Source organism: Nelumbo lutea, chromosome 2 (assembly GCF_056320005.1).
Source record: "Nelumbo lutea isolate HS-2025 chromosome 2, American lotus-T2T, whole genome shotgun sequence".
NCBI classification, from domain to species: domain Eukaryota; kingdom Viridiplantae; phylum Streptophyta; class Magnoliopsida; order Proteales; family Nelumbonaceae; genus Nelumbo; species Nelumbo lutea.
In genome coordinates, this window is record NC_142685.1 from 45,241,971 (window position 1) to 45,267,278 (window position 25,308).

Consider the following 25,308-nt stretch of genomic DNA (forward strand, 5'->3'; position numbering starts at 1 on the left):
CAGATACCAGTGAAAATCTATGATACGAGAAGGCATGGTATTGGAAGAGCTTTAACCAATCAAATCACCCCATGATTTTTGATGAATATTACCTTACTGGTCACCCACTTTTATGATATCGGTTCATTTGACCATAAGTTTTTTTTCCCAATTATCATGTCTTTCCAATATCATAGTTGAAGTAGAATAGAAATGAGAAGTTGAAAACAAGTTTAGGAAAAAGTAGAATAAAATTGAATAAAAATTTGAGATGTTAAAACTGTATTTAGTGTTCACAAATAAATACACTTGTGTCAATTTAAATACATATAGTTTGGAGGGAAAACTAGTACTTCTAAGCTGTGTTTGGTTTGAAGGAAAATGCATGGAAAGAGAAGGAAAGATAGGGGAACCTTTACAAACCTTGTATGGGTTTCCCTGTCTTTCCCTTCCTTTCCCTACCTTTTCCTTCAAACCAAACATAGCCTTATTGTTAATGGCACTTGGGTAAAAATACCCATGCATGTCCATTTAAATGATGTCTACAAAACCAATGCTATAGTCTATGGGATGTATAAGTAATTTATCCTAAACAAATATAAAGAAAATAGACTGCTTATGATGCAATATTAATATTTTATTAGAAAGCAAAATTTGTCTTTTCTCTTTCTAGACATTTTCCAACCTTGATATAGTGTAGGGTTCCTCCTCCATCTAGGCCTGTCAGTGGACTAGGCTCAAGCTGCCAAGAGAGTGCACACTGATCTGATCTGACAATGAGGTCTAAAACAATCTGGATTCTAGTTACATGTGTTATACTAAGACCCCTAGCTAGTGGATGCTCATGGGGTTGGCAGGGGTGACAGTGTAGACATATGGCAAGACCCTTGGCTCCCTTCTTTTCTCCTTTTCTTAACTTCCTTGTGAAAGCCTGTGGGCTGTAACTTGTCCTGGGTAACTGATCCTCTTTCCAACAATGTAAGGACTTGGGAGGGATGTGTGTTGTGGACTTAATCAATAGCATCCCCCATGATTTCTGCTGAAATCAAGAAATTATATATACCTTCTTAGCCATTTCAGGTCAGGCTAATAGGTGGTCTTGGGCTTTTGACAAGAAATGGAATTTTCTCAGTTACAAGATCCAAAAGATCAAGATGGATGGAGATTGTCCCACTTCTTCTCATGTTACTGCCGGTAATAGGTCATATTGGAAGTTTTTATGGCATCTTAATTCTTAAGGTCCCTCCAAAAATTAAAATATTTTTTTACCTTGAAATTTTCACATAAACAGTAGAATTCCTGTTTTGGAGAAGGTTTTAAGTAGAATTCCAAACACTGAATAGCTTGTGTCCTCTCTGGGGTGCTGTGTCTGCAGAGACCATCCAACACTGTCTGTTTACTGCAAGGAAGTGCAGCCTATATGGTTTGCATCTCCTCTTCGGCTGTGGGTTGACTTTGACCAATCCAGATCCATTCTAGAATGGTTTACTGGCCGGCATTCGAATGTGCTTGTTTTGCTCACATCTGGACTGATGGAAGCGTTTTTGAAGAATGCTGGTGCATGCTATGGAGTCTTAATTAATGGGTTCAGATGGGTCTTTTTTGGCTGCTCAATCTTGTTTTGATCTTCTACGATCAGTGATTTTTAAGGAAGCATGTGCAGTTCTGTTAGGTATTAGACTGGATAAAAGCTTGAACCTCAATTCTATCTCTGTAATTCACGGCGGGTAGAGGGTGGGTAGGAAAAGTGAATAGAAAATCCCGTTTGATATAGAGATGAGTCTTAGTAATCAGGCCTTTTTGGGTCAGGCCCAATAAGCCCAAATATGACATGGACCAGTTATAGAGTTGTCTTTTTGGGTATAAGCCCAAATATGACATGGACCAGTTATAGAGTTGTCTTTTTGGGCCAGACCCAATAAACCCAAATATGACATGGACCAGTTATTACAGTTGCTCACCTAAGACCCTATAGCGTCTGGGCTGGGCTGGGTATGTGCAATTTCGAATGGGTTCTGTAGTTGGCTAGATCCAACCATCAAACAAGTTGTTATCTTGATTAGGGCACGTACTCTTTGTAGGTGATCTATGTATAATCGGTTAAAAGTTAAAACCCCTTAACCATTTGAACTTTCATTTATTAATGGTTCATGTTAACATGTTTTAAATTCATGAAGTAAGCTTTAACATACCAATGAGGCTGGAGCAGTTAAGCAGGCTAAATTCGAATGTCCTTGCGATTTTGAGCAAATAACCTTCTCAAACGATGAATGCGGGCAATAGACTTTTTTTAATGAATGGTAAAAGTGAATAATTTCTCGTTAATTCATGTTTTCGCCATGCTTTTTCTTTTAATATTCTTAAGGTTCCGTTGGTTTTTTGGCAAGTTATTTAACCCTGTTAAGTGTATTTAATCATGTTCTTTTATTTTTCATGTAAATAAGACAATGATCATTTTATTCATAAAAATCCATTATTTAAATAGACATTCTTATCTCATTCAAGTGTTGACAACTTTCCTCACAGGTGACAAAATTATTTACACTAGGATAACATAGATTTCACTTTCCCCTTCTAAAAAGTAAATAAATACATTGACCTTCCCAACTGTGGATGGGCCGGCTCCATCATTTGCTTGCTGTTTCCAGAATAGAAGCCCAGCAGCCCCAGTGGCATGATCCCCTGGATCTTATCAGTGAATGATTCTCGTCCAGGAAACGGATAATGGGTTGAGCCTAAGAGGTCCATCTACTCTGTAGGCTTTCTCACCAACCACATCGAAAATGGCCCATGATGTCACCCATTCATTTCAAGGAAATTAAAAACCTCCCCTCACTTTGTTGGTAATGTTTGAGATTACCCCTACTTCTAGATACTTCTATTGAACCCCTTTCAGAATGTTATAACACATCTTCCTATCGTTTTATAAAAAGTAATTTTTAAATGACAAAAAATGACCTCAACCATTCAATGCCATCTCATCTTTATTTTAATGTGACAAAATACCCTTATCAGCCATTTCTCTCTCTCTCTCTCTCTTCTCTTCTCTTACCCTAAAAAATGTTCCATAACTAATAAAATTTGTGTTTTTTTTTTTTTTGAGGAGCTTATTCAAATTACACTCTTATATTGAATTGGCTGTCCATTAATATGTCAGAATATAAATATTGAACTGAATTGTGCAATAGTTTTAAAGATCCGAACATTAATAATAATTTTAGTAATTCAGATGAATTGCACTTGATGACTTTTTAGGAGTTGTTTAATCAATAATAACACCCCACAGGACTTATACATGCAAATTAAGAGTTGGAGTGCTTGTGAAGCATATACAACACTTATGGCTAATGTGGGGTGTTATTGGTTGAAACAGCCCCCAACACAGTCATTAAGTGCAGATCATCTGATATCTGGACTCTCATCTTATATTCATTTATTTGTTATGTTATGGTATATATGTCAAAGAATTTCTTCGAGGTATTTAAATACAAGGGAAGTTGACATTGTTGTTATTTAACAAGATGTTTTAGATTATTTATCCAAAGTTTCAAGGAACCCGTTTTCTCGCTAGGTTGATTTTGTATGGCAGGACTACGGCCGGGATTAACACAGACAAGGTGTTATTATTGTCAGTGATTCATTAGTCGGAGCATCCCTCAAGTTTCAACAGAGAACACAGGAAAGGACCTATTGGGATCTAGAATCTTAAGACTCTGAACCCAATGTGCAAGTGGATGCGTTTCAGGGTTTTGTGGGGAAGAAATCTGGGCCCCAACATTAATACATCAAGGGCTGTGGTTCATGGTTTTAATCTACTAAATCAAATGATGTTTCACTTAACTTTATACTAATTAAATCAGTTTGGCTATATAATATGTTATGGGAGGTGTTTTACCTATATTTTATTTTGTGCTAAATTCCCCTTCTTAAGTAAATAAGTACCTTTATTAATATTCAGTTAGAAAAATGGAGAGAAAATGCTATTGCATAATAGGCACTGCTTCAGCATTTTTCCAATTTATGCATGTGTTTGAAACTGTGTACATTTATTAAAAGTCACATAGGCGTCACTTTAGCATTTTTCCATTATGTAGATCCATAAGCATAGAGATTTGAAAAGGCAGGCCTTGATTTATGCACACATCTACTATTGGGGGAAGCTTATTTTAGCGCTTCCCCCAACTAGTAAGTATTTGTTCATTATTTTGCTAATGTTAATAAATGAGTTCATTATTGTTTTTCTCGGTTTTACAAACAAATCAAATACAAACGTTTAGTGAAAAAACGCTCACGGTTCCAAACACATACATAATCTATACATAACCTTGGTAATTTGTAATCACTTCCCCTAATTTTTTTTGACATAACTACAAGTAGACTTTAGACCCCCCCCCCCCCCTTTGTTAGAATCCTTTTAAAAGAGGCATAAAAATGTTCAAAATACCCATGTAGGTATTTTGACCAAAATGTTTATTTTTCTATTTTCTCTACATATGAATCACTATCCCAAACCCTTAAAATATTTTCTCTAAAATTGATTATTTTCCAAATTTTCCTTTTAATCAATCACTCAAAGGTAAACCTACAACTTTAAATTTCTTTCTTTTCTTTTCATAAAGTTTGTATTGTTTTTTTTTGGTAAATTACACATAGGTACCCCTGTACTTTGGGGGTGGTGATAGATAGGTACCTTGAACTTTCAATTGCAACATTTTGAGTACCCTAAACTCTTAAAAAATAGAAACTTGGGCCTATCTATTAGTATTTTGTCAGTTAAATATTACATAACACCAAAAATACCCTTTCATCAGTTGAACTTATATAGTTTGATTAATACCATATACCGTATTAGTCATTGTGGGGAAAAGAGTTGTCCCTTTGACTAACTTAATAACCTATATGGTATTAGTAAGACCATATACGTCTAATTGACATAAAGGTAGTTTTAGCATTATGTAATGTTTAATTGGCGAAATACTAACAGGCAAACCCAAGTGTTTATTTTTGAGAGTTCAGGGAACTCAAGTGTTGCAATTGAAAATTTAAGGTATCCATCCGTCACTACCCCCAAAGTACAAGGTACATATCTTTAACTTACCTTCCAGCCTCAATAATAACTGCATGGTGTCTTGGACATTTTCATGCCTCAATTTTAGAGGATTTGCAACTATATAGAAAGTTTAGTTTAGGGGAGGTGATTGCAATTACCAAACTTCAAGAGAATTTTTATTTTTTGCAATAGTCCAAAACTTCAGGGGAGGTTTCAGCATTACCCTTTTTAATTTGTGTTGTTCATGTCCTTAAACTTAGTTGGATGAGAGTATTTTTCCCTCTTCAAGAAAAAAAATACCCCTTTCTTGTCTTGAGGTATGAAATAAATAACACAATGGCAAAATCATGAAAGAGGTAATTTGGGTATTTAAAAGTAGGGTTCGACTATAATATGGAAAAGATATGATATTGGAAAAATAACTGACCAATAAATTAGAAGCATAAATGTGGTAGTGAATCAAGTGTTATTTATCAAAATTCATGGATAGGTTTTGATTGGTCAAAACTCTTTCAATATTATATCTTTTCCATATATATCATAGATTTTCTCTTAAAAGTAAAGCACTTTTTCATCCATTTATTTAACGGAATATTAATAGAAATGTTTTGACCAATCAACTAGAATCATAAACTTATAACCAATCTGATGTTATTTATCAAAATTCATGGATAGGTTTTAATTGGTCAAAACTCTTTCCATATCATGTATTTTCCGCATGATAGATTTTCCCTAACTGAGTGGTAATTGGCATAAATGTGAAACAGCTCCATGTTTGAATATTGAAGATTATTCTTACATATATAACCCAACTCATGCGATATAGTTGGCAACTCCCTGGTCTGAGAGGCTGAGCCCCAGTGCAGTGCCCCACTTCCACTTCCACACACACCACACTGCGTCACCGCCTCTCCTCTCCAGACCCCAAATGTCAATACCAAAGTATTTCTTACATTCAAATCCACGTGGAGAATGACGATAGGTCTTCTCTACGTGGCTAAGTGGCTTTACTCCTTCACGGTTTTAATTGGCTTCTGAGTCCCGATTCCATTGAGTTTCGGACTTCGCTCACTATCGCGTCTCTCCCCTCTCTATATGTGGTCTGGTTGTTGATTTGTATTTTGCTCGTCACTGGAGATCACCAGACACGAAGCAGACGAAGGTCGAAGGCGATGTTGTTGAAAACTTTGTCGTCCGCCATAGATTTCACAGCATGGAGAGGACTGGTTTTTCCTGTATTCATCCTCCATTTCGTCTTCATCTGCCAATTTCTCCTTCTCCAGCCACTGGTTTCCGCTCAAGGTTACACCTTTTTCTTTTTCCGTGTTTCAATTGCTTTCAAATTTCAACTTTTAGTTGTTTCCTGTGTGATTTTTTCCCTCCAAATCGATTGCTTCATCGTCAAAAATCCAAACTTAACATGATTGATTTACCAAAAAGAATGAATATTGCACGATTCGATCTCCCTCAGTAGGGGCAGGTTCCCGGGTTTTTTTAGAAGAAGATCAGATATTGCTAAAGTGTACCAGTTCTCTTTGAAATAATTTAACGCATGGCAAAATATTTGGTTTTCGTTTTTATTTTTCCTTTTATTATTGCAAGATAATGTTTGAGTGAACTATGCTGCTCTCGGCTCTCTCCGCATAGGTACGATGGTGTATGGTGTTAGGGTTCTCAAGCATGCTTACATGTTTTGATTTAAACTTGCGATTATGATGGCTTCTTTAATTTTAGTCTAAAATCTTTCCTATGGAAAGCCTACTTGTCTGATCGTATTGGTTAAGCATCTCATTGGATCTGGCATTGTTGAATCTACTATTGCCTTGTATGAATAGGACTTCTACACAGGGGATAAGAGGAATTCGACCCTTTCCCTCTTTATGTTTTTAACATATGAAACATAAGCACACTAGTGTAATGACTGAACCTTTCATGTTAAGTCCTTGTGTCATTGTCCGAGCTATTGGGGTCGTTCTACAATAATAATTGAGTTTTCCGGGATGTAAGGGTAGAGGCTTGCAGTTGATGTTAAACTCAAGGTGTCACTAAAATCCCTTGAACTGGCAACATGCTATTTCATTTTCAAGGTTTCATGCAAGAAAGCATTCATCACTTTGTTGAAATATAATTCTAATTAGGTGCAGATGTCCAATTCCAACTGGATATACTGTGGAAAAGCTAAACCCCAAAGCATTACCATTGTATCCAGTATCTGGTAGGGGATTCAGCATAGCATGAAATGATTTGAGCCTTCAATATCGTCTAGGTTCACTTGTATCATGTTTCTTATGTATGTTAAATTTATTACAACTCTCAAACTGTTCTTTGTTTGTTGGCATGCAGATGGAAAACATGGTAATGCTGCAGACTTATTCAAAAGAGTTTCAGAAAGTGTGAAGGTTAAACGTTATAGTGAGGCACTCAATGATCTGAATGCTGCCATAGAGGCTGATCCAACACTCTCAGAAGCATATTTGCATCGTGCATCTATTCTTCGTCAGTTGTGCAGGTTCTTTTATATGAAGATTATATTTACTACTTTTCAAAACCTTCTTTTTTGAGTCACTAAATAGCAGGCAGGAAACCATTTGATGTCATTAAAGCATAGAATGTTGAGTTCATGCTAGTTTTTGGCAGATGTAGCTAAACACCCTAAGTACACATTCTGGTAGTGTCGTTCTAGAACCGTAACCTAAATGCTGGTACAGTTTGTGTATTTTGTAAAACAAGATAAGTCCTGTCCTTCATATGCTAATATTCCCTAACCATTAGTTATCAACCATTGAATATGTAGATAAATAATGAACTACCGTTTGTCATAGTTGGGGATGGAGGTTCCTTCACTGACATCTGATGCCTGAGGGAATGGCTTTTGACAAAAATCATGTTTATCTTTCTCGTTAGGAAGCTCTCTCAGTCTCTACTGTAGACACATCACTTACCTTGAACAATGTTGGAAATCTAGTTAATTTCTTGGATCCATCTCTAACAGATTTTAAGTATGTTAAAACTTTCCATTTATTTTTTATTGTATTAAATGCTGTTTTTTGTGATTGTTTTAAAGAGTAAGGGGGGGATCTTAGATATATTCTCTTTGTTTAAGTGTGAATCTGAACTATGTGTCTTGTTTTACAGATACCACCTAATATTACTTGGTGCTACCACCAAATTCTAGTTTAAAACTTGTCTGTGATTTCAGTAGCTTCAACAGTTTGAACCAGAAGAGAGTGAAGAAGAAAGAGGAGAAGAATCAATCGAACTTAGTAGCCTAAACCCTACCAGTCGACCATAATATGGATTATGGGTTCTAATTAAAGTACAATGACTAAACTGCCCCCACTTAAGTATGTGATAGGAAGTCTACAAGAGTAATATCAGAACTGCCACATAAGCACATAACTTAAACTGAATAAAAAGACTAATCCACCCCTCATTCGACTAACTCTAACACTCCCCCTCAAGCTGGAGAATATATATCATATAATCCCAGCTTGTTACATATACAGTTCGCTCTCCTTGAGCTTAAACCTTTTGTAAACAAATCTGCGCACTGATCACCTGAGCCCACATGTTCTGTGCTTATCTCTTCAATAAGGATTTTCTCCCTCACAAAGTGGCAATCAATCTTTATGTGCTTTGTTCTCTCATGAAAAAACAGGATTAGATCAGATGTGAATTGCAACTTGATTGTCATAGTACAATCTCATAGGTTTATCCATTGAGAATCCAATTTCTTGTAGGAGGTTTCTCAGCCATACTAATTCACATGTAATGTGTGCCATGACTCTGTATTCGACTACTTCTTACTCTTCCATGTCACTAGATTTCCTCCAAGGAATGTGCAGTAATCTGTAGTAGATCTTCTATCCAACACCGAGCCTGCTCATTTTGCATTTGTATATCCAACTACCTCAAGTCTTTCTCTTGGTTTGTACAATAATCCACGGTATGGAGTTTCCTTTAGGTACCTTACAATTCTAAGAACTACATTCCAGTGAGGCATCCGAGGATTCTGCATAAATTGGCTCACCACACCGACTGCAAAGGAGATGTATGGTCTTGTGATAATTAGATAGTTCAGCTTACCAACTAACTGTCTGTATCTTCTAGGATCATCAAATATTTCACCTGTATCATTGCTCAACTTAGCATTTGGTTCCATGGGAGTTTTAGCTAGTTTTGCACCTAACAATCCTGTTTCATCCAACAACCAAGGACATATTTTCTTTGGCACAGATTTGCACCTTGTTTTGATTTGGCAACTTCTATACCCAAGAAATACTTCAATTTCCTAAGGTTTTTTGTTTGAAAATGGTCTTGCAGGAAGGCCTTTATTTTATCAATCTCCAATCTGGCACTATCAGTTATGACAATATCATCCACATAAACTACTAATAAAATCTTTTTGGCTTCTAAATCATAATTGAACACTGAGTAGTCAACCTGACATTGTTTCATTCCAAAATTCTTCACCACTTCACTAAACTTCTCAAACCAAGTACGAGGAGATTGTTTCAACCTATAAATTGCCTTTTTCAATCTAGACACCTTATCAACCTCCCCTTGAGCAACAAACCCAGGTGGTTGCTCCATATATACTTCCTCCATAAGGTCATCATGAAGGAAGGCATTTTTAATATCAAGTTGAAACAATGGCCAATCATACATAACAGCCAGGGAAATTAAGACACAAATTGAGCCAATCTTTGCCATTGGAATGAAGGTTTCCATATAGTCCACCCCATACAACTGAGAATACCCTTTAGCAGCAAGTCAGGCCTTCAAACGCTCCACACTGCCATCCAACAAGTATTTAACAGTATACACCCATTTACAACCTACAACATGCTTACTTGGAAGAAGAGTAGTAAGCTCCCACGTGTGAGTATGTTAAAGAACAGAGAGTTCCTCCTCCATTGCATGATGCCATCCGAGTGAAATAAGAGCCTCCTGGACATCTTTAGGTATAGAGATAGATGACAATAGAGAAACAAACTAGCGATGTGAAGCGGAAAGGTGAGAGATTGAAACAAAATTAGACATGGGATGTAGGGTACAACTACGTTTACCTTTCCGTAAAGTAATGGGAAGATCAAGCTCTGAAGGTTCTAGGAATGGAGCAACAACAAGATTTGTAGACAAAGTAGAAGCCGGAGGAGGTGCCGGTGTTTGTCGATGATTATACACGTGCCGGATCGGTGGTCGTTTAGTAGGAATCTACACTGGAGGAGGTGAAGGTACAGCCCCAACTAGAACAACCTGAACAAAATCACAGACTGGAAGAGGGAGAGGAAGCAAAGGTGGAGATAACGATACTAAAGGTCTCGAGAAGAACGGGGCAGACTAAAAAAAAGTGACATCAGGACAGACATAGAACTTTCGAGTAATGGAATTATAACACTTATGCCCTTTCTGGGTTCGAGAGTAGCCAAGAAAGGTACACTTAATAGAGCGTGCATCCAACTTGTCTAACATAGGACTCAGATTGTGAATAAAGCACACACAGCCAAAGACCTGGAGTGTAAATGGAAAGGGAGACTGACCATGAAGAACAAAGGAGGGCATCCAATTAATAAGGAAACAAGTAGTAAGCACATCATCACTCCAAAATCGTTTAGGAACACTCATATGATGAAGAATAGACCGAGCAGTTTCAAGGGGATGATGGTTTTTTCGTTCAACCACCCCATTTTGCTGAGGGGTGGATACACATGAAGTTTGATGAATGATGCCATGTTATTCTAAATACTGTTGAAAGGAAGTGAGAAAGTATTCATGATCATTATCTGAATGAAGAACTTTGATTGGAACATCAAATTGCGTACATATTTCAGCATGGAATTTTTGAAAAAATAGAAAATAATTCACTCATTTCTTTCATTAAATAAATCCATGTTATCTTTGAACAATCATCAATAAAAATGACAAAATACTTGTAACCATTATAAGACTCTATTTTAATCGAACCCCAAACATCTGAATGAACTAAAGCAAAATGACTCAACATACGACTATCAACTCTAAGACTGAAGGAAATCCGATGGTGTTTCCCATATTGACACGACTCACACTGTAAAGACGATAAATAACTCAAAGACGGAACCAGTATCTTGAGTGCCTTGAGAGATGGATGTCCCAGTTGATAATGCCATTGTAGAGGAGTGAGGGAAGTTTGAAGTGCACTAACAAACCACCACTGTCAAGATAATACAATCCATCGGTTTCATGCCCTCCACTAATCTTCTTCCCCATCTTGAGATCTTGAAAAACACAAAATGAAGGGAAAAATGTAATAGAGCAATTAAGGGTCTTAGTTAATTTACTAACTGACATAAGATTGAATGGAAATTTAGGTATATATAGAATAAATGATAAAGAAAGAGAACCTGTGTCAACATTATCAACACCACAGATGGGAAAAGAGGAACTGTTGGCAAGGGGTAACAATTTGAGATGTGGAAGTTTCAGAGAGAGAAGAGAACACACCTAGAGTCCCGGTCATGTGATCAGAGGCTCTAGAGTCAATAATCCAGGGAGAGGGTTTGGGTGCTAGACAAACTATACCTGAGTGTGCAAGAGTGCCTATTGTATGTTGTGAAGTAGCCCGAAGGAACCGCTCATAATCATCGTGCGGTACACTCGTCATCTCTTTCTCGGAAAACAGATGTAGATGTGGAAGGTGTGAGATTTGGTTGTTGGTTATCATTGAGATCAACCCCACCAGCTACTACATGATTAGCCCATGTAGAAGGTGGGCCATGGAGGTCATAACAGAAATTCACTGAATGTCCTTCCTTGCCACAATGGGTATACTTCCTAGTAGAGTTACCTTTTCCTTTACCACAGCCTCCCCCTGAGTCATGACCACCACCATGGCCAAATATGACCACGACCTCCTCAAGATGCACGTCCTCCCCCTCTAGTACCACGTCCACCTCCTCTGGCTACCACAACTACTGATTTGTCAGATAGTGTAGTACTCTTTGTAGATCCCAAAGAAATCTTGCGAAACCGTGCAAATACTTCCTCAAGTGTAGGAAGAGTAGAGCCTCCCAATATTTGGGCTCTAACTGATATGTACTATGATTTCAACCCCACTAAGGACCTAGTGACATCCAGTTGCTACCTCTATTGTTGCTGAACCTTAACATCTGGAGTGAGGGGATGATAGACATTGAGTTCATTTTTGAGGTTTTTCATACTGGCATAGTACTCTTCTAGGGTTTTATTCCCTTGTTGTAGATCAAAATACTCATGATAGAGTTGATATACCCTCGTAGTATTGTCCTGCCCAGGATAAAGCTTCTTGGTATGTTCCCATGTGTCCTTAGCTGTATCTAAGAACATAAAGTTGGCATTTATTTTGGGTTCCATATTGTTCTATAACCATGTCATGATTTGGGCATCTTCCTGATCCTAGTCATCAAACCTTGGAGAGTCAACTGATGGTTTATCTTCTTTCACGTGTTTCACTTTCCTCTTTTCCTTGAGAAAAACTTCCACTGACTTGGCCCATGGCACATAATTCTCACCATTAAGTTTAATTGAAGTCATCTGCACACCCAGATAGTCAGAGGGAATTATCACACTAGGTATCTGATCACTACAACCATCTCCAGTTGCTACCATGATGTCCTCCCAATGCAACTTCTAATGCTGAATCCGCAGTCACCAATCGAGTACTGCTGTCAGGAGTTTGATGTTTCAGGCACTACAGCAGTCTCCAAACATAGATAATAGGTTCACAACTAGTCACAATCAATCACCATTATGTAAACTACCTTTCAGATTAAGAGCTTGATGTTTCAGACAGGTTTGTCTACCATTTCAGATTAAAAAAAAGGTAAACTAGCATTCAGACAGCAACAAGAAGTCAGAAAATTGATGTAGACAATTCGGCCACTCCTTCCAGCACAAAAACACAGACTTTTGTTCTTGTTCACACCACTACTGAAGTACTGATTACACAGAACCATAAATCACAATGACTGTAACTCAGCAACTCAACTAACCACACACAAACCCACTTGAAACTTCTCAATAGAGGGTGAACATCACAAACACCACCACGCGCCCATAGCTGTCACACATGGTGACAGCAATGTGGAACTGATAGCCTAGGACTGCCGCACCTTCCTAACCACTTGAAATAGGTACTGTGGCAGTCCTAAAAAAAATAAAACTTGCTGCAGTAACTAGATTGAGTACCTCAGATTTTGCAGCCCAGAGAAGAAGGGCCCAGGAGGAGAAATCGCAGAATATGAACCTTGGTGCCGCTGCCTTCTTCTCCTTCGTTTAGCGCTATGATACCATGTGATTTCAGTAGCTTCAGCAGTTCGAACCAGAAGAGAGAAGGAGAAAAAGAAGAAGGAGAAGAAGAAGAAGGAGAAGAACCTGTCGAACTTAGTAGCCTAAACCCTACCAGTCGACCATAATATGGATTAGGGGTTCTAATTAAAGTACAATGACTAAATTGCCCCCACTTAAGTATGGGACAGGAAGTCTACAAGAGTAATATTAGAACTGCCACATAAGTACATAACTTAAACTGAATAAAAAGACTAATCTACCCCTCATTCGTCTAACTCTAACATTATCAATTTCCTGTGCTCATATTACATAATTTGAAATTTCTGACATGGTGTCTAGTTTGAATGCTATTAGACTTGGCTGACATGTTCCACCAAATGTAAGAACATAAACATTCAAATCACCATAGACTCGGTTTAGTCCATTGTCTAGTTTAAATGCTATTAGACTTGGCTGACATGTTCTACCAAATGTAAGAACACAGGCATTCAAATCACCATAGACTCGGTTTAGTCCATCTCAAACCAAGCTGAATCAACCTGGTCCAACAAGTAATCCAGGTCACCAAGTAATAATCAAGAGAAAATCATAGTTGCTAACAGCTGGCCACCTTGGATGACATGGCAGGGAAGGTTCCAGAAACCTCTCCAATTAACAAAAAGAAAATATAAATGATAGATAATGGAGGAATTAATGGGGGGGGGGGTCCCTGACACCACCCACATTTTCCTCAGAAATTCCTTCATTGGTATTCTCTCTTACATCCCTTCCCTTTGAGACTCTCTCTTGGGAAGCCAATTCTATCTCCCTGACCCATTTTCCCCTCAGACTTTTGGAGCCAACCACTTTCACCAAAGCCATCAACCTTACACCAAAAAAGGCTGACATGCTTTACATGATACTTTCTAGATCTTTTGTTTCTCATGGATGGTGTTCAAGTTACTTTTTCTTAGTCTTACATGGACTACAAATGTACCAAATTGTTTGTGTAACTTACAAGTCTAGAAAGCCTTTATTTTTCTTTTATAAAGAGGACTTTCACTGCTTATATTTTGGAGAGTTCTTGGTAAATTTGAACACGTAATTATCTTAGATAGTTCATGGGTTTCTTTCCATCCTTTAGTCAGTTTGCAAACAAGCTTAATTTTCTTTTTACTTCTGATTGGAAGATTATATAATGTAGGCAACTTTTGGATGATGTAGATATGATGAATCAGAGAGGAACTATAAAAAGTTTCTGGAGCTAAAACCTGGAGATTCCGTAGCAGAAAAGGAACATTCTCAATTATTGCAGGCCCAGAATGCACTGGATATGGCTTTTAATCTTTTTGATTCAGGCGATTTTGTAAAATCCTTAGATTATATTGATAAAGTTGTCCTTGTTTTTGCACCTGCATGTTCAAAGGTAAAGTTATCTATTGATCTTTTTTTTTTTTTTTTCTTTTTACTTTTTGTGCTAAACCCAGGCTCTATATATTGCCAGATTAATTTGGTGAGTGTCATTTATGGCAGGCAAAACTCCTTAAGGTGAAGGTATTGTTAGCAGTTAAAGACTATTCGAGTGCCATTTCAGAGACTGGATATATGCTTAAAGAAGATGAGAATAATCTGGATGCACTACTGCTGCGTGGGCGGGCCTACTATTTCCTAGCTGATCATGATGTTGCTTTAAGGTTTGTGTGGTGATAACTATCCTGTGGAATTCTGTACTCATGGCTAGCCAGCTTCCTTCAGAAATAACATTTATTTACGTAGATGGTTTTATTCATTTGCTCCAGGCATTTCCAGAAAGGTCTCCGCCTTGACCCAGAGCATAGTGAATTGAAAAAAGCATACTTTGCTTTGAAGAACCTGCTAAAGAAGACAAAAAGTGTAAGTTCTTGGCATTCTATAAATATGTGGCCTATGCCATTTTTGCTCTGTTGTTTTGTAACATTTGACAATGATGCATAGCATTAATGTACCATATACAGGCAGAAGATAATCTGGGTAAGGGTAAACTGCGTTTGGCAGTAGAAGACTTCAAAGGAGCCCTTGCAGTGGACCCTAGTCATATTGCCCATAATGTACATCTTCATCTTGGTTTATGTAAGGTCTTAGTCAAGCTTGGCAGGGGAAAGGATGCTCTTGTTAGTTGCACAGAAGCACTTGATATTGATGAAGAGCTCACTGAAGCTTTGGTTCAGGTTAGTTCTGATTTTAATTTGAGTATCTATATTAATCAGAAACATAACACATGGCCCAAGATTTTTCTTATTCATGTTGGAAGTATAGACTGATATTTATATTCCTTATTTATGCTTATTGTTGTTTTGTTTGGGCATTAGTTTGTCCAAAAGGGTATATTTGTCTATTCAGTTTCATTACTTACTGTTAGTTCTGTTTTAAGTAGGGATATTACTGTAATCTTGCTATGGGGGTGTCTTTAGAGATGGGGAAGGAAGAACCCTGGCCTTATTTTCTGGCCCAATAGGCTTGGGGGACTCTCTTAGAGCAGAAGTTTTGTCACTCCTACAGGGGCTCAAACTGGAAAAACAACTGGATTTCCAGCAATTAGAAGTGGAGGGAGGTTCAAACTTCAAAATTGGTAATAGCCTGGATGCAAATAAACAGTTTGGGCACCTGGTCCCTAAGACAACATGCAAGGGAAATTATGCAACTAACAAGGGGGCTTGAAGTCTGTTTTAAATGGACTAGGAGATCAGCCAATGCAATGGCCGATACTTTAGCAAAGTAAGGAGTTAGTAGGGAGAACCTTTTATGGGAGTGTTCGTAATTTTATGTTGAGGGGTCAGCTTGCTTATGAAGGTGATAGTTGTACCAAGTTTTATTAAAGAATTAATGTAAGTTACCGTTTCCCATAAAAAAATAGAGGTAAATATAAATTTAGGCTTGGCCAATTGGGAGAGTGACTTTTTCCTTTCAATTTGAAGTCTCTTCTTTTCTCGCAACATGATTGCTATCTTCTTTTCTCTCTCCTTGTTCTTTCTACATGGTAAAATAAGATCATTTTCATTTCATAAGTTACAATGAAAAATAGCCCAAGAAACATCAAGATTAGTTTATGTTCTCTTACTATTGTTTTTTTTTTCTTTTGAGAGAAGATAAGTTGTGTATTGTATTAAAAAGGGCAGCCCAGTGCACGAGGCTCCCGTCTATGCAGGGTCTGGGAGAGACAGATGTACACAGCCTTACCCCTGTACATAGAGAAGGGTTGTTTCCAAGTTTTAAACCCTAATCACCCAGGTAACAGTGGAGCAACCCATAAATTGTGTATTGTATTAAAAACAGAGAAGAGGGTCAAACCACCCCTACTCAGTGAGCATTTGAGAGAAGATGTTCTCTCCACTGTTATATAAGCCTATTATACGTGATTTTCACTGACATTGCGTGGTGCTAACTTCTTTTAGAAGCTTATTTTTTTTCAGATAAGATTTAAATTTCAATGATCTAAGTCCAGTATCTGGAGATGCTTTCATTTTTTGTTGTGTGGATATCACAAGTTTCTTACACCCAGATTGGAACCAAATATCATTAGGCTTTTAATTAGAGATTATCTTCTGTGGTTCCTGCAGAGTGAAGCCCTTTGCTCATCATGATTCATTATGACCTTGATCAGAATGGGTGCATTGCTTTGAAAAATAGTGATGCTTTCTCTCATTGTTTGCTTGTCTTGCTCACCCGCCGTCTTTGTCAGGCTAGTCCAGTGGATGACAGTGCAGAAACTTTTTTTGAAAAATAGTAATCAAATTTGATTAGATAAAGAGAAGGAAAAGGCTGTAAAGGGAGAGGTTTCCTTTACAGCCTGCTACAAGGAAGCATATGAATGCCAACGAAAAAAGAATGATACAAAGAACAACATCAACCAGCAAAGGTATCATCCTACGAAATAGAGCCCTAATGATCAGTCAAATGATTTTACTTTAGTCCCCTAAACATCTTGTTGATTGAGGCCCACTTTAGAACGGACCTTTCAACCTTGCCACAGCTTCTCAATGGGCAGGGAGACATCTTCAAAAATTTGGTCATTTCTTTCCCTCCAGATGCACCAACAGATTGCAAAAGGCACCATAGAGATCTCTCTCCTTTCTACTGAAGACTGTAGAAACTGATGCTTCTTTACTGCCACACTACCAGTAAGAAACTCTTTGGAAAATGAAACCTATGTAAAATCCTTGTTTATTCAAAGTAGTAGCAAGGTACTTTTGAAAGCTTACTTATTCATTTTTCCAACATCATTTCTATTACCCTAATTCTCACTTTTAAAAGGCCTTCTTCTTTCACCTTTGTCGTTCTTGGAATATCTGTAATTTGGAGTTGGAATTCAGGAAAAAGTACAATTATCTATGTGCAATTTTACTAGGTTACTCTCCTGCAGTGTTTTCAACCTGTCACTGACCCAGCCGGTTGAACCGCTCGAACCATCACCTGGTCAAGATTCCAGGTCCGGTTTGAGTAAAACCTGGAGGGAGGTCAAAAACCGTTGATTTGGTCAAAAAAAATCCGACCCAGACAGTTGGACCATTGACCCATTCGACTTGGTGACCGAGTCATGGGTTGCACACTAAATTTTGTATGCAAACTTCAGGAGGCCATAACTTTGCACTCTGATGTCCGATTGAGGTGATTTTTTTTTTTAATTTTGGGTAAGTTTTTGAGATCTATGCGTCCCAAGGAGCTGTATGTGCCTTGCCCTGTTTTTTTCGCAAAAAAAAAAAACCTTTTTTTGGTTTCAAATTGCAATTTTTAATATTTATTACAAATAAAAAAATTTAAACTGAATTGAAAAACGTGAATTAAATATAAAATAATACACATATTACATGCAGACTACAATTATACATTATTTGTTGTTAAAATACATGTTTATAAATATCTACACACACACACATATATGTTTAAATTTCCATATGGCTGACATGGCATAGTCTGGCCTGTTTGACCTGGACGGTCGAACTGGTGACCCACGACCCGGAGGCAAAAACGTTTTGGCCTCCAGGTTGGTTTTTAAAAACATTGCTCTCCCGCACTGATTAATCATACTTCTCCAAGGCAATTCTTTTCTAGCTCTTCTTACATTAAAGATTCAGAAACTCAAGTTCTTGTTAAAGTTAGATGAGCCTGTCCTATATTACCACTTTTCAATGTCTTTGCCCCTTCTATAAATTTTAACTTACTTTTGATCTGACACATCATTTTATAAAATTCTAGTCATTATCAAATGTATAGTTTTCTAATTGTTCATATTAGTGCCCACATTCTACCATAGAGTTTTTAGCATGTACTCCACTATTTTTTGTTAATTCTAGTGGATGATATCTTCATGTTGTGAAGGTAATTGACTGATAAGTTTATGTATTATTTTGTTATTAGTGAACTTGACAGATGTTTTGCTGTATCTGGCTATATATGATGAAAAATGTCATATTTGTGGCACTTAATCCATCTGATGTGATTTTTTCCTTTTGGTTTTCAGAGGGGAGAAGCTAAGCTTTTAGTTGAAGATTGGGAAGGAGCTGTAAATGATCTGAAAACAGCTGCTCAGAAATCTCCTCAGGTTAATATGCATCTTTTAAACTGTACTATTTTTCACTGCTTGGATATATACAGAGGGCATGCAATCAGTATGAAATTATCTTAAGCTTCAGGTCAAAATGGCATTTCAGTTTGGACATTTCTTGTGGCTGAAAGAGGAATCCAAATGTTGTAGAGTAGAAATTTTGATTTTGGAAGGTTGATTTCAATAGCATAAGCATGCATGCTGATTGTTTTAAGACACTTTGATGGAGGGATAATTCAGAGATACTGAATATTTGATGGTTGACCAGTTACAGTTAGTTTATGGTGCATCACCATCCATACTGGTTATTTGACCATATGTGCAATGCAGATTTTGACCCCTCTACCTTCTCTAGTTTTGAACATGGAGTTGGGTCCACTAAACTTTATTTATTTTTTATTTTTGAAAAAAGGTAAAGTATTGTATTGCAAAAGGAAACCCGATACACCAGCCCATGTACAATGAAGACCTGTACATTGGGAATTTACAAAAGATCTGATAGATCAGACAAAAAAAAGGGTCCAGCTTGCAAAAAAGGAATGAGCTGAACTCCAGTGAAAGCTCTTTGTACACCTAACCAGGAACAAAGAAAACCTATAATTTTGTTCTTGACAGAAACTATTGTCATTGGAAAGATTATAAAAAATCTGGCTATTCCTTTCCTTCCGGAGTGCCCAAAGGATAGCAGCTGGAAAGATCTTCCAAAGCAGCTTGCCTCTTGCATTCAGACCTTCAATGGTCCATCCCTGAAGCAGCTGAAGGACTGAGGCAGGAAGACAATAAGAAACACCAAAACAGGAGAAAGCCATTTCCCAAAGCTGCTGAGAGAAGTTACAGTGTATAAAAATGTGGTTGGAAGATTCAGGAACTTCCGCACAGAAAGGACAGCAAAGACTAGGAAGCTGCATCCCTCTTCTGACCAGCCGATCTGAACTTTGAAAGATAGTAAAACTCTGGTTATTTTGCATCCAGCAACAACTGTGAAAATAAGCATAGTTATGAAATTAAGTTGTTTTAACTGTAAATATTCTTGAAATGTTCAATCCCATGTTTAGTCCCCCCACCCTCCTAGAAAAAGAAAATGATAGGCTTATTTGTGGAAATATTGTAACTCATCTTTTACTTAAGGGCCCAAACTGTCTACTGAAATGTAATGGAATCATAGTATTTGCCAATATGCAGGATATGAATATTCGAGAAGCATTGATGAGGGCGGAGAGATCTTTGAAGCTGAGCAAACGCAAGGACTGGTACAAGATTCTAGGAATATCAAGAACTGCATCTATAGCAGAGATAAAGCGTGCTTACAAGAAGCTTGCTTTACAATGGCATCCAGATAAGAACGTTGATAACAGAGAGGAAGCAGAGGCTAAATTTCGAGAAATAGCTGCTGCATATGAGGTATGAGTAATTATGATGGATTTACTTCTTATAATGCTCTGAAGGAAGTCGCTTTGAATTGTCCTTGTTGTGTCATCAAATGTCTACTGTAGATAATCTAATTTTCATTAATTAGTTCTGGCTAATTTCTACTCAGTTGTCTAAACAAAGAAGATTTTGATAGCTCTTTTACTTATATAAGTGTGTGGGTGGGTGTGTATTAATTCTTGTCAATTTATGCAACTTTTTTTTTTGATAATTAACAAGGCACCATTTCATTAATATAAACAAAAATGTACAATGTGGATTCAAAGGGGTAAAATTACCAAGAGTACATATATTACAATTGGGCCCAATAAAACTGCTCCCTATTAACTTCTTGCAGCTAAAGAATCTGCGAACCCATCGGCATCCCTTAATAACCATTTGATCTTCTTAACCCCTTCTCAGTGGATCCAAGCTGCCTTCTTTTCATTCTTTAGTCAGCTTACCACCACTTGAGAACCCCTTTCAACCCAGATTTAATTTCTGCAACTTTGTGTGAAGAGTTCTATTTACAAACTCCTTGAGCACTTTTCTTGCTTAACCAAACTTCTTTCACACCAGAAATCATGCATATCAATGATGCCCATTGATTTCTTCTACATCACAACCTTCAGATTTAATTTCTGCAACATTGTGTGAAGAGTTCTATTTACAAACTCCTTGAGCACTTTTCTTGCTTAACCAAACTTCTTTCACACCAGAAATCATGCGTATCGATGATGCCCATTGATTTCTTCTACATCACAACCTTCAGTGTTAGGATTTCAAAACGGGGATGTATTTTACTGTCAACTTGTCACACAGTCATCTTGTTCATTATAATTTTTATTATTATTTACTTCACTCATTCGGCACTTCTGACTCGACCAGTTTCTTTATTTGCAGGTACTTGGGGACGAAGAAAAACGTGCAAGATATGACAGAGGCGAAGACGTTGAGGACATGGGTATGGGAATGGGTGGTGGTGGTGGTGGTTTCAACCCCTTTGGTGGTGGCGGATTTGGTGGCGGGGGACAGCAGTTTACATTCCATTTTGAAGGAGGCTTCCCTGGCGGATTTGGTGGATTCCAATTTTGATCCCAATTGAGGGAGGGAGCAGCTTATTGCAAGTGGCAGCAAAGAATGTTTCTCACTGACTGCTAACAGGTATAGTTGATAGAGAACACAGACAATTGGAAAGAGGCTCGTTTCTTTATAAACACTGCACGGCATACCCTTGGCTTGTAATTTGTATGCGTAGGTGATTCCAATAGATGAGCCCCCTTAATTTTGTTTCTTTATTTTTAAATTTCTTTTATTGTTTCTGCTTTTCAATTCTATAGGGGGCCATAAAGAAGGAAATTCTCTATTTTTCATTAGAATTAATTATATGCTGTTTGTTCTGTTGGCAAACAAATAAGCTACCAGCGTTTCCTTCGTCTTTTCCTCATCCAGCCAAAAAGAGACTTTTGACATTGTTTTGGTCGTAAACAAAACAGCAGCAGTCGAAGACAGTACGTTCGGCGTCTTTATCATAAAATTTTTCTTATTAAGAGGAAGAATTGACTTCCCTAGATGGATAAAGTGAGAATGGAGATGAACATTAGTTGATTAATCCCAGCATAGAGAGAAATCATGGCAACGGGGTTGCCTATATGCACCATTTTTTGCAGTTGGCTTCTTCCCAGAGATGAATATGGCCATGACAACTTCTATTGAATTATTATCAGTGTTTGACCCGGATAGTTGGACTGATCATCCTGGGAGCCATCCAGGCAATCAGTTCCGTTTTACCGATTTGGTCCGCAATCTGTTGATTTGAGTGATTAAATTGTTGACTCATTTAACTTGGATAACAGTTTTTGGCTGTTATTTATTTATTTTATTTTATTTTTAAAATTCGATTGGGCTGAACTGTTGATTTAGAAACCCGTGGTCAAAATGGTTCAGTTCTAATTGGTTTTTAAAATGTTGTTCCAAAGCAACTGAATATTAATGTCGTGATTGAAGCGAGGGAGCATTGCTTCAGAAAAGCTAAAAATCACCGGTATGGGTTCTAGTCTCCCTCAATCATCTTGATGATTCTGCATCATTTCTTATATATATCTACCTATCTTACTTTCTCCGAACACCTATCCATTAAATTAAAAATAAATAATGAAGCCGGGCACTTCGAGGAGTGCAGAATTGATGTGTTGATTTGCTTTTTACAGTGTGGTGTACAGCAATTTTATGTGCAGATTCCAGATTTGCTATCCACACAGTCTGGATCAGGTAGGCATGTCGTTGTAAGCACATTAAATAAACACTTTCAAATTTTTTTTAACACCTGTCCTTTGAAATATCAAATATCCCCAACCTACCCTTGAAGATAAATTTTAAAAGTTGCCAGAATATTTATGAAGTATTCATTGGATGTGCTTCCTATTGTTGCAATCAGCTAGCTAGGTCATATTGAAAATATGGCTTAAACTCTTTGATTTATTCATGGACTGGCTGAACTTTTTTATTGTGAGCAGAAGGATATCCAATTCCAATTTTATGCGTCCCTCCAGACCCCTTTTATTTTGCATAAAAAGCATAAACAGCTCAATTTCAGGCCAGAAGGTTATGTTTGGTTTGAAATTTAAAGTAGGGAAAGGAAAGGAAAGGAAAGGAAGGGAAACCTTTACAAATCTTGTATAGGTTTCCCTGCATTTCTCTTCTTTTCCTTACTCTTTCCTTCAAACCAAGGTTTAAAGTATCGATACGTATTGGCCGATACGTATCATTTTGGGACCCCTCCGATGCGCCTTTACAGTGGGTGTATCGGAGGTTTGACCAGTTCAGGGGGTAGAGGAGATTTAAACCGGCCTCTTGAACCAGTTGTGAAAAAAATAAAATAAAAAAACATCTCCAAAATGTGTATCGATTCACCCGATACGCCCTTATCAGTGTATCATGCATATCGATATTTTGAGCCTTGCTTCAAACCAAACATAGCGGAAGTGTTTTGGTTTAGATTAAATATTTTTAAAATCAAATTTTCTATATCATTCCTTTCTTTTATTTTCATGGACATACAAACAATGCAAAAAATTCAAATGGACCAAAAAGTAAAAAACTACAAGCTTTTGACAAAAATTCTCAAAAGAAATAAGAAAATAAAAATGGGCCTAGGTCACAGCATACCTGTCCTCAACACAGAATGGCGTTGCACGTGAACACAAAGGAGACAAGAAACTGTGTGTGTGTGTGAGAGAGAGAGAGAGGACGAATTATTTAAAACCTCTCACAGCATAGGTCACAATTGATCTGGTTCAGTGAGATCAAGCCAAAACCTACCCGCCATCCTCATTAGTTGGTGCAGCACTGGTTCATCACCTCCCCTCACTATCATGAATTGATTGTACGTGGTCATAAAGAAAATCCTGCAACTGCAAATGCAAATGACACAACAAGACGCCGGGTGAGAGCCATTGCACCAGAAGAATCAACTGGAGATCAATTGATGATGAAGAGCCACTGGGAGCATCCGACGAAGATGAAGGCGAATCCTTCTTGGGCTTGGACGGTGCAGGAGCTGGCGATGGTGGACCAAACATCTCTAAGGGAAGGAGAACCTGGTCCACCTGATAGATAGCTAGCTGATTATCGGTGTAGATTGAATTGGCGATGGTGGTATTGACGACACCAGTGGTTATGTTCACCTGATTTCCAGCCGTGGTGACGTTGAGAGGAAACTGACCGTTGTTGCTGTTTCCTGCTTGGGTGCGCAATGGGTTACTGGCCGTCTGGAACTGTGACATGGAGATAAAAGATGGGAGCACATGGAATTGCACCAACTGGACCTTCTGCTGATCGGTGAGGGAGTTGAGGGTACCCGACTTGAGGCTAGCAAAGGCATTGTCAGTGGGTGCAAAGAGAGTAGACCCTGCAGGTTGGAATTATTGAGCTGGGTATTGATCTGGTCGCTCACTTGGGTGCTCTTCAGAAGCCGGATTAGAGTAGTGAACTGGCCTGCCTTTTCGAGGATGGCTGTGATATTGGTTGGACCGGAGGGTACGGGCGCTGGGGCTTGAGCTGAGGTGGTTGTGGCGCAATTTATGATGAGGGTGAGGATGATCAGTAGAAGAAAACAATGGAAGGGAAGCTGCTTCATCATATTTCTAGTAGTCACTTTGAAACTATTGAGGTTGATCTCTCTTGGGATTGCTAGCTAGCTTTAGAGGAAGTTAATCATAATAATAATAATAATAAAAAAAAACAGAAGCCTTAATTAATTGCTTCTGAACTGAAGGTACTGGAAAGAAAGAGAGGGCTTCTTTATAAGACGAGGTTGTGAGGTGGTGAAGTAAGAAAAGTTGGGTACAAGGTGCTATCCAAGTTGGCCTCACCTTACTTTACATCTCATCTCTCTTGAGAGAGAGAGAGAGAGAGAGAGATGCAGCTAATATTTTGCTTAGAAAGGCAGGAATATGGAGTAATACAGGTTGGAGGAATCTGTGATTCATATAATAGTCTTTTGGTTGCTTTCCTTTCACTTATTTTTCCGGGGAAAAAATATATTAATTTGCTTGCAACAAAATTAAGGAAGAAGCTTCTACCTCCACTGTTCCAAAGGGACCCTCTCGATCAAGTTGATCATTTGGTATCTTTGGACCATGGAAACAGGGAGATTCTGGCAGAAAAACCTTAACAATGGTTGGTAATTTCATATATGGTCAATGTGAATCACCGAATCGCCTTCTTCTCATTTTCTGTGGGGTGGTTATTGCATCTATCTTGGCAACAATCTTCTCTCTTGGTCATCTCGCAAACATGCTACTGTCTCACGCTCCAGCACTGAAGCAGAGTATCGATTTCTGAAGCTCTCTGGATTCTCTCTCTCCTCCACGAGCTTGGCTTCTCTCTTTTACGCTCTCTTACACTGTGGTGCGATAACATTGGGGCCACTTACCTCAGTGCCAATCCTGTTTTTCATGCCAGGACTAAATATATCGAAATTGACTTCCACTTTTTTTGA

The 25,308-nt window shown here is 37.9% G+C and overlaps 2 protein-coding genes across 2 annotated transcripts; one reads left to right on the top strand and one right to left on the bottom strand.

Annotated features, from left to right (window-relative positions):
• The first annotated feature begins 5,857 nt into the window (after positions 1-5,857).
• P58IPK (DnaJ P58IPK-like protein) lies at positions 5,858-21,720 on the top strand. The gene is made up of 9 exons (XM_088971708.1): positions 5,858-6,331; positions 7,373-7,538; positions 14,543-14,744; positions 14,852-15,012; positions 15,118-15,211; positions 15,313-15,525; positions 18,816-18,896; positions 20,082-20,300; positions 21,210-21,720. Exons 1-9 carry the CDS (start codon positions 6,202-6,204, stop codon positions 21,399-21,401), a joined length of 1,458 nt encoding a protein of 485 aa, XP_088827834.1. The 5' UTR covers positions 5,858-6,201; the 3' UTR covers positions 21,402-21,720.
• A 1,829-nt stretch (positions 21,721-23,549) lies between these two features.
• Positions 23,550-24,447, bottom strand: FLA11 (FASCICLIN-like arabinogalactan-protein 11). The gene is given in 3 exon segments (XM_088973264.1): positions 23,550-23,786; positions 23,789-24,220; positions 24,223-24,447. Coding segments are annotated over 3 exon segments (744 nt in total). The 3' UTR covers positions 23,550-23,699.
• Positions 24,448-25,308: the final 861 nt, after the last annotated feature.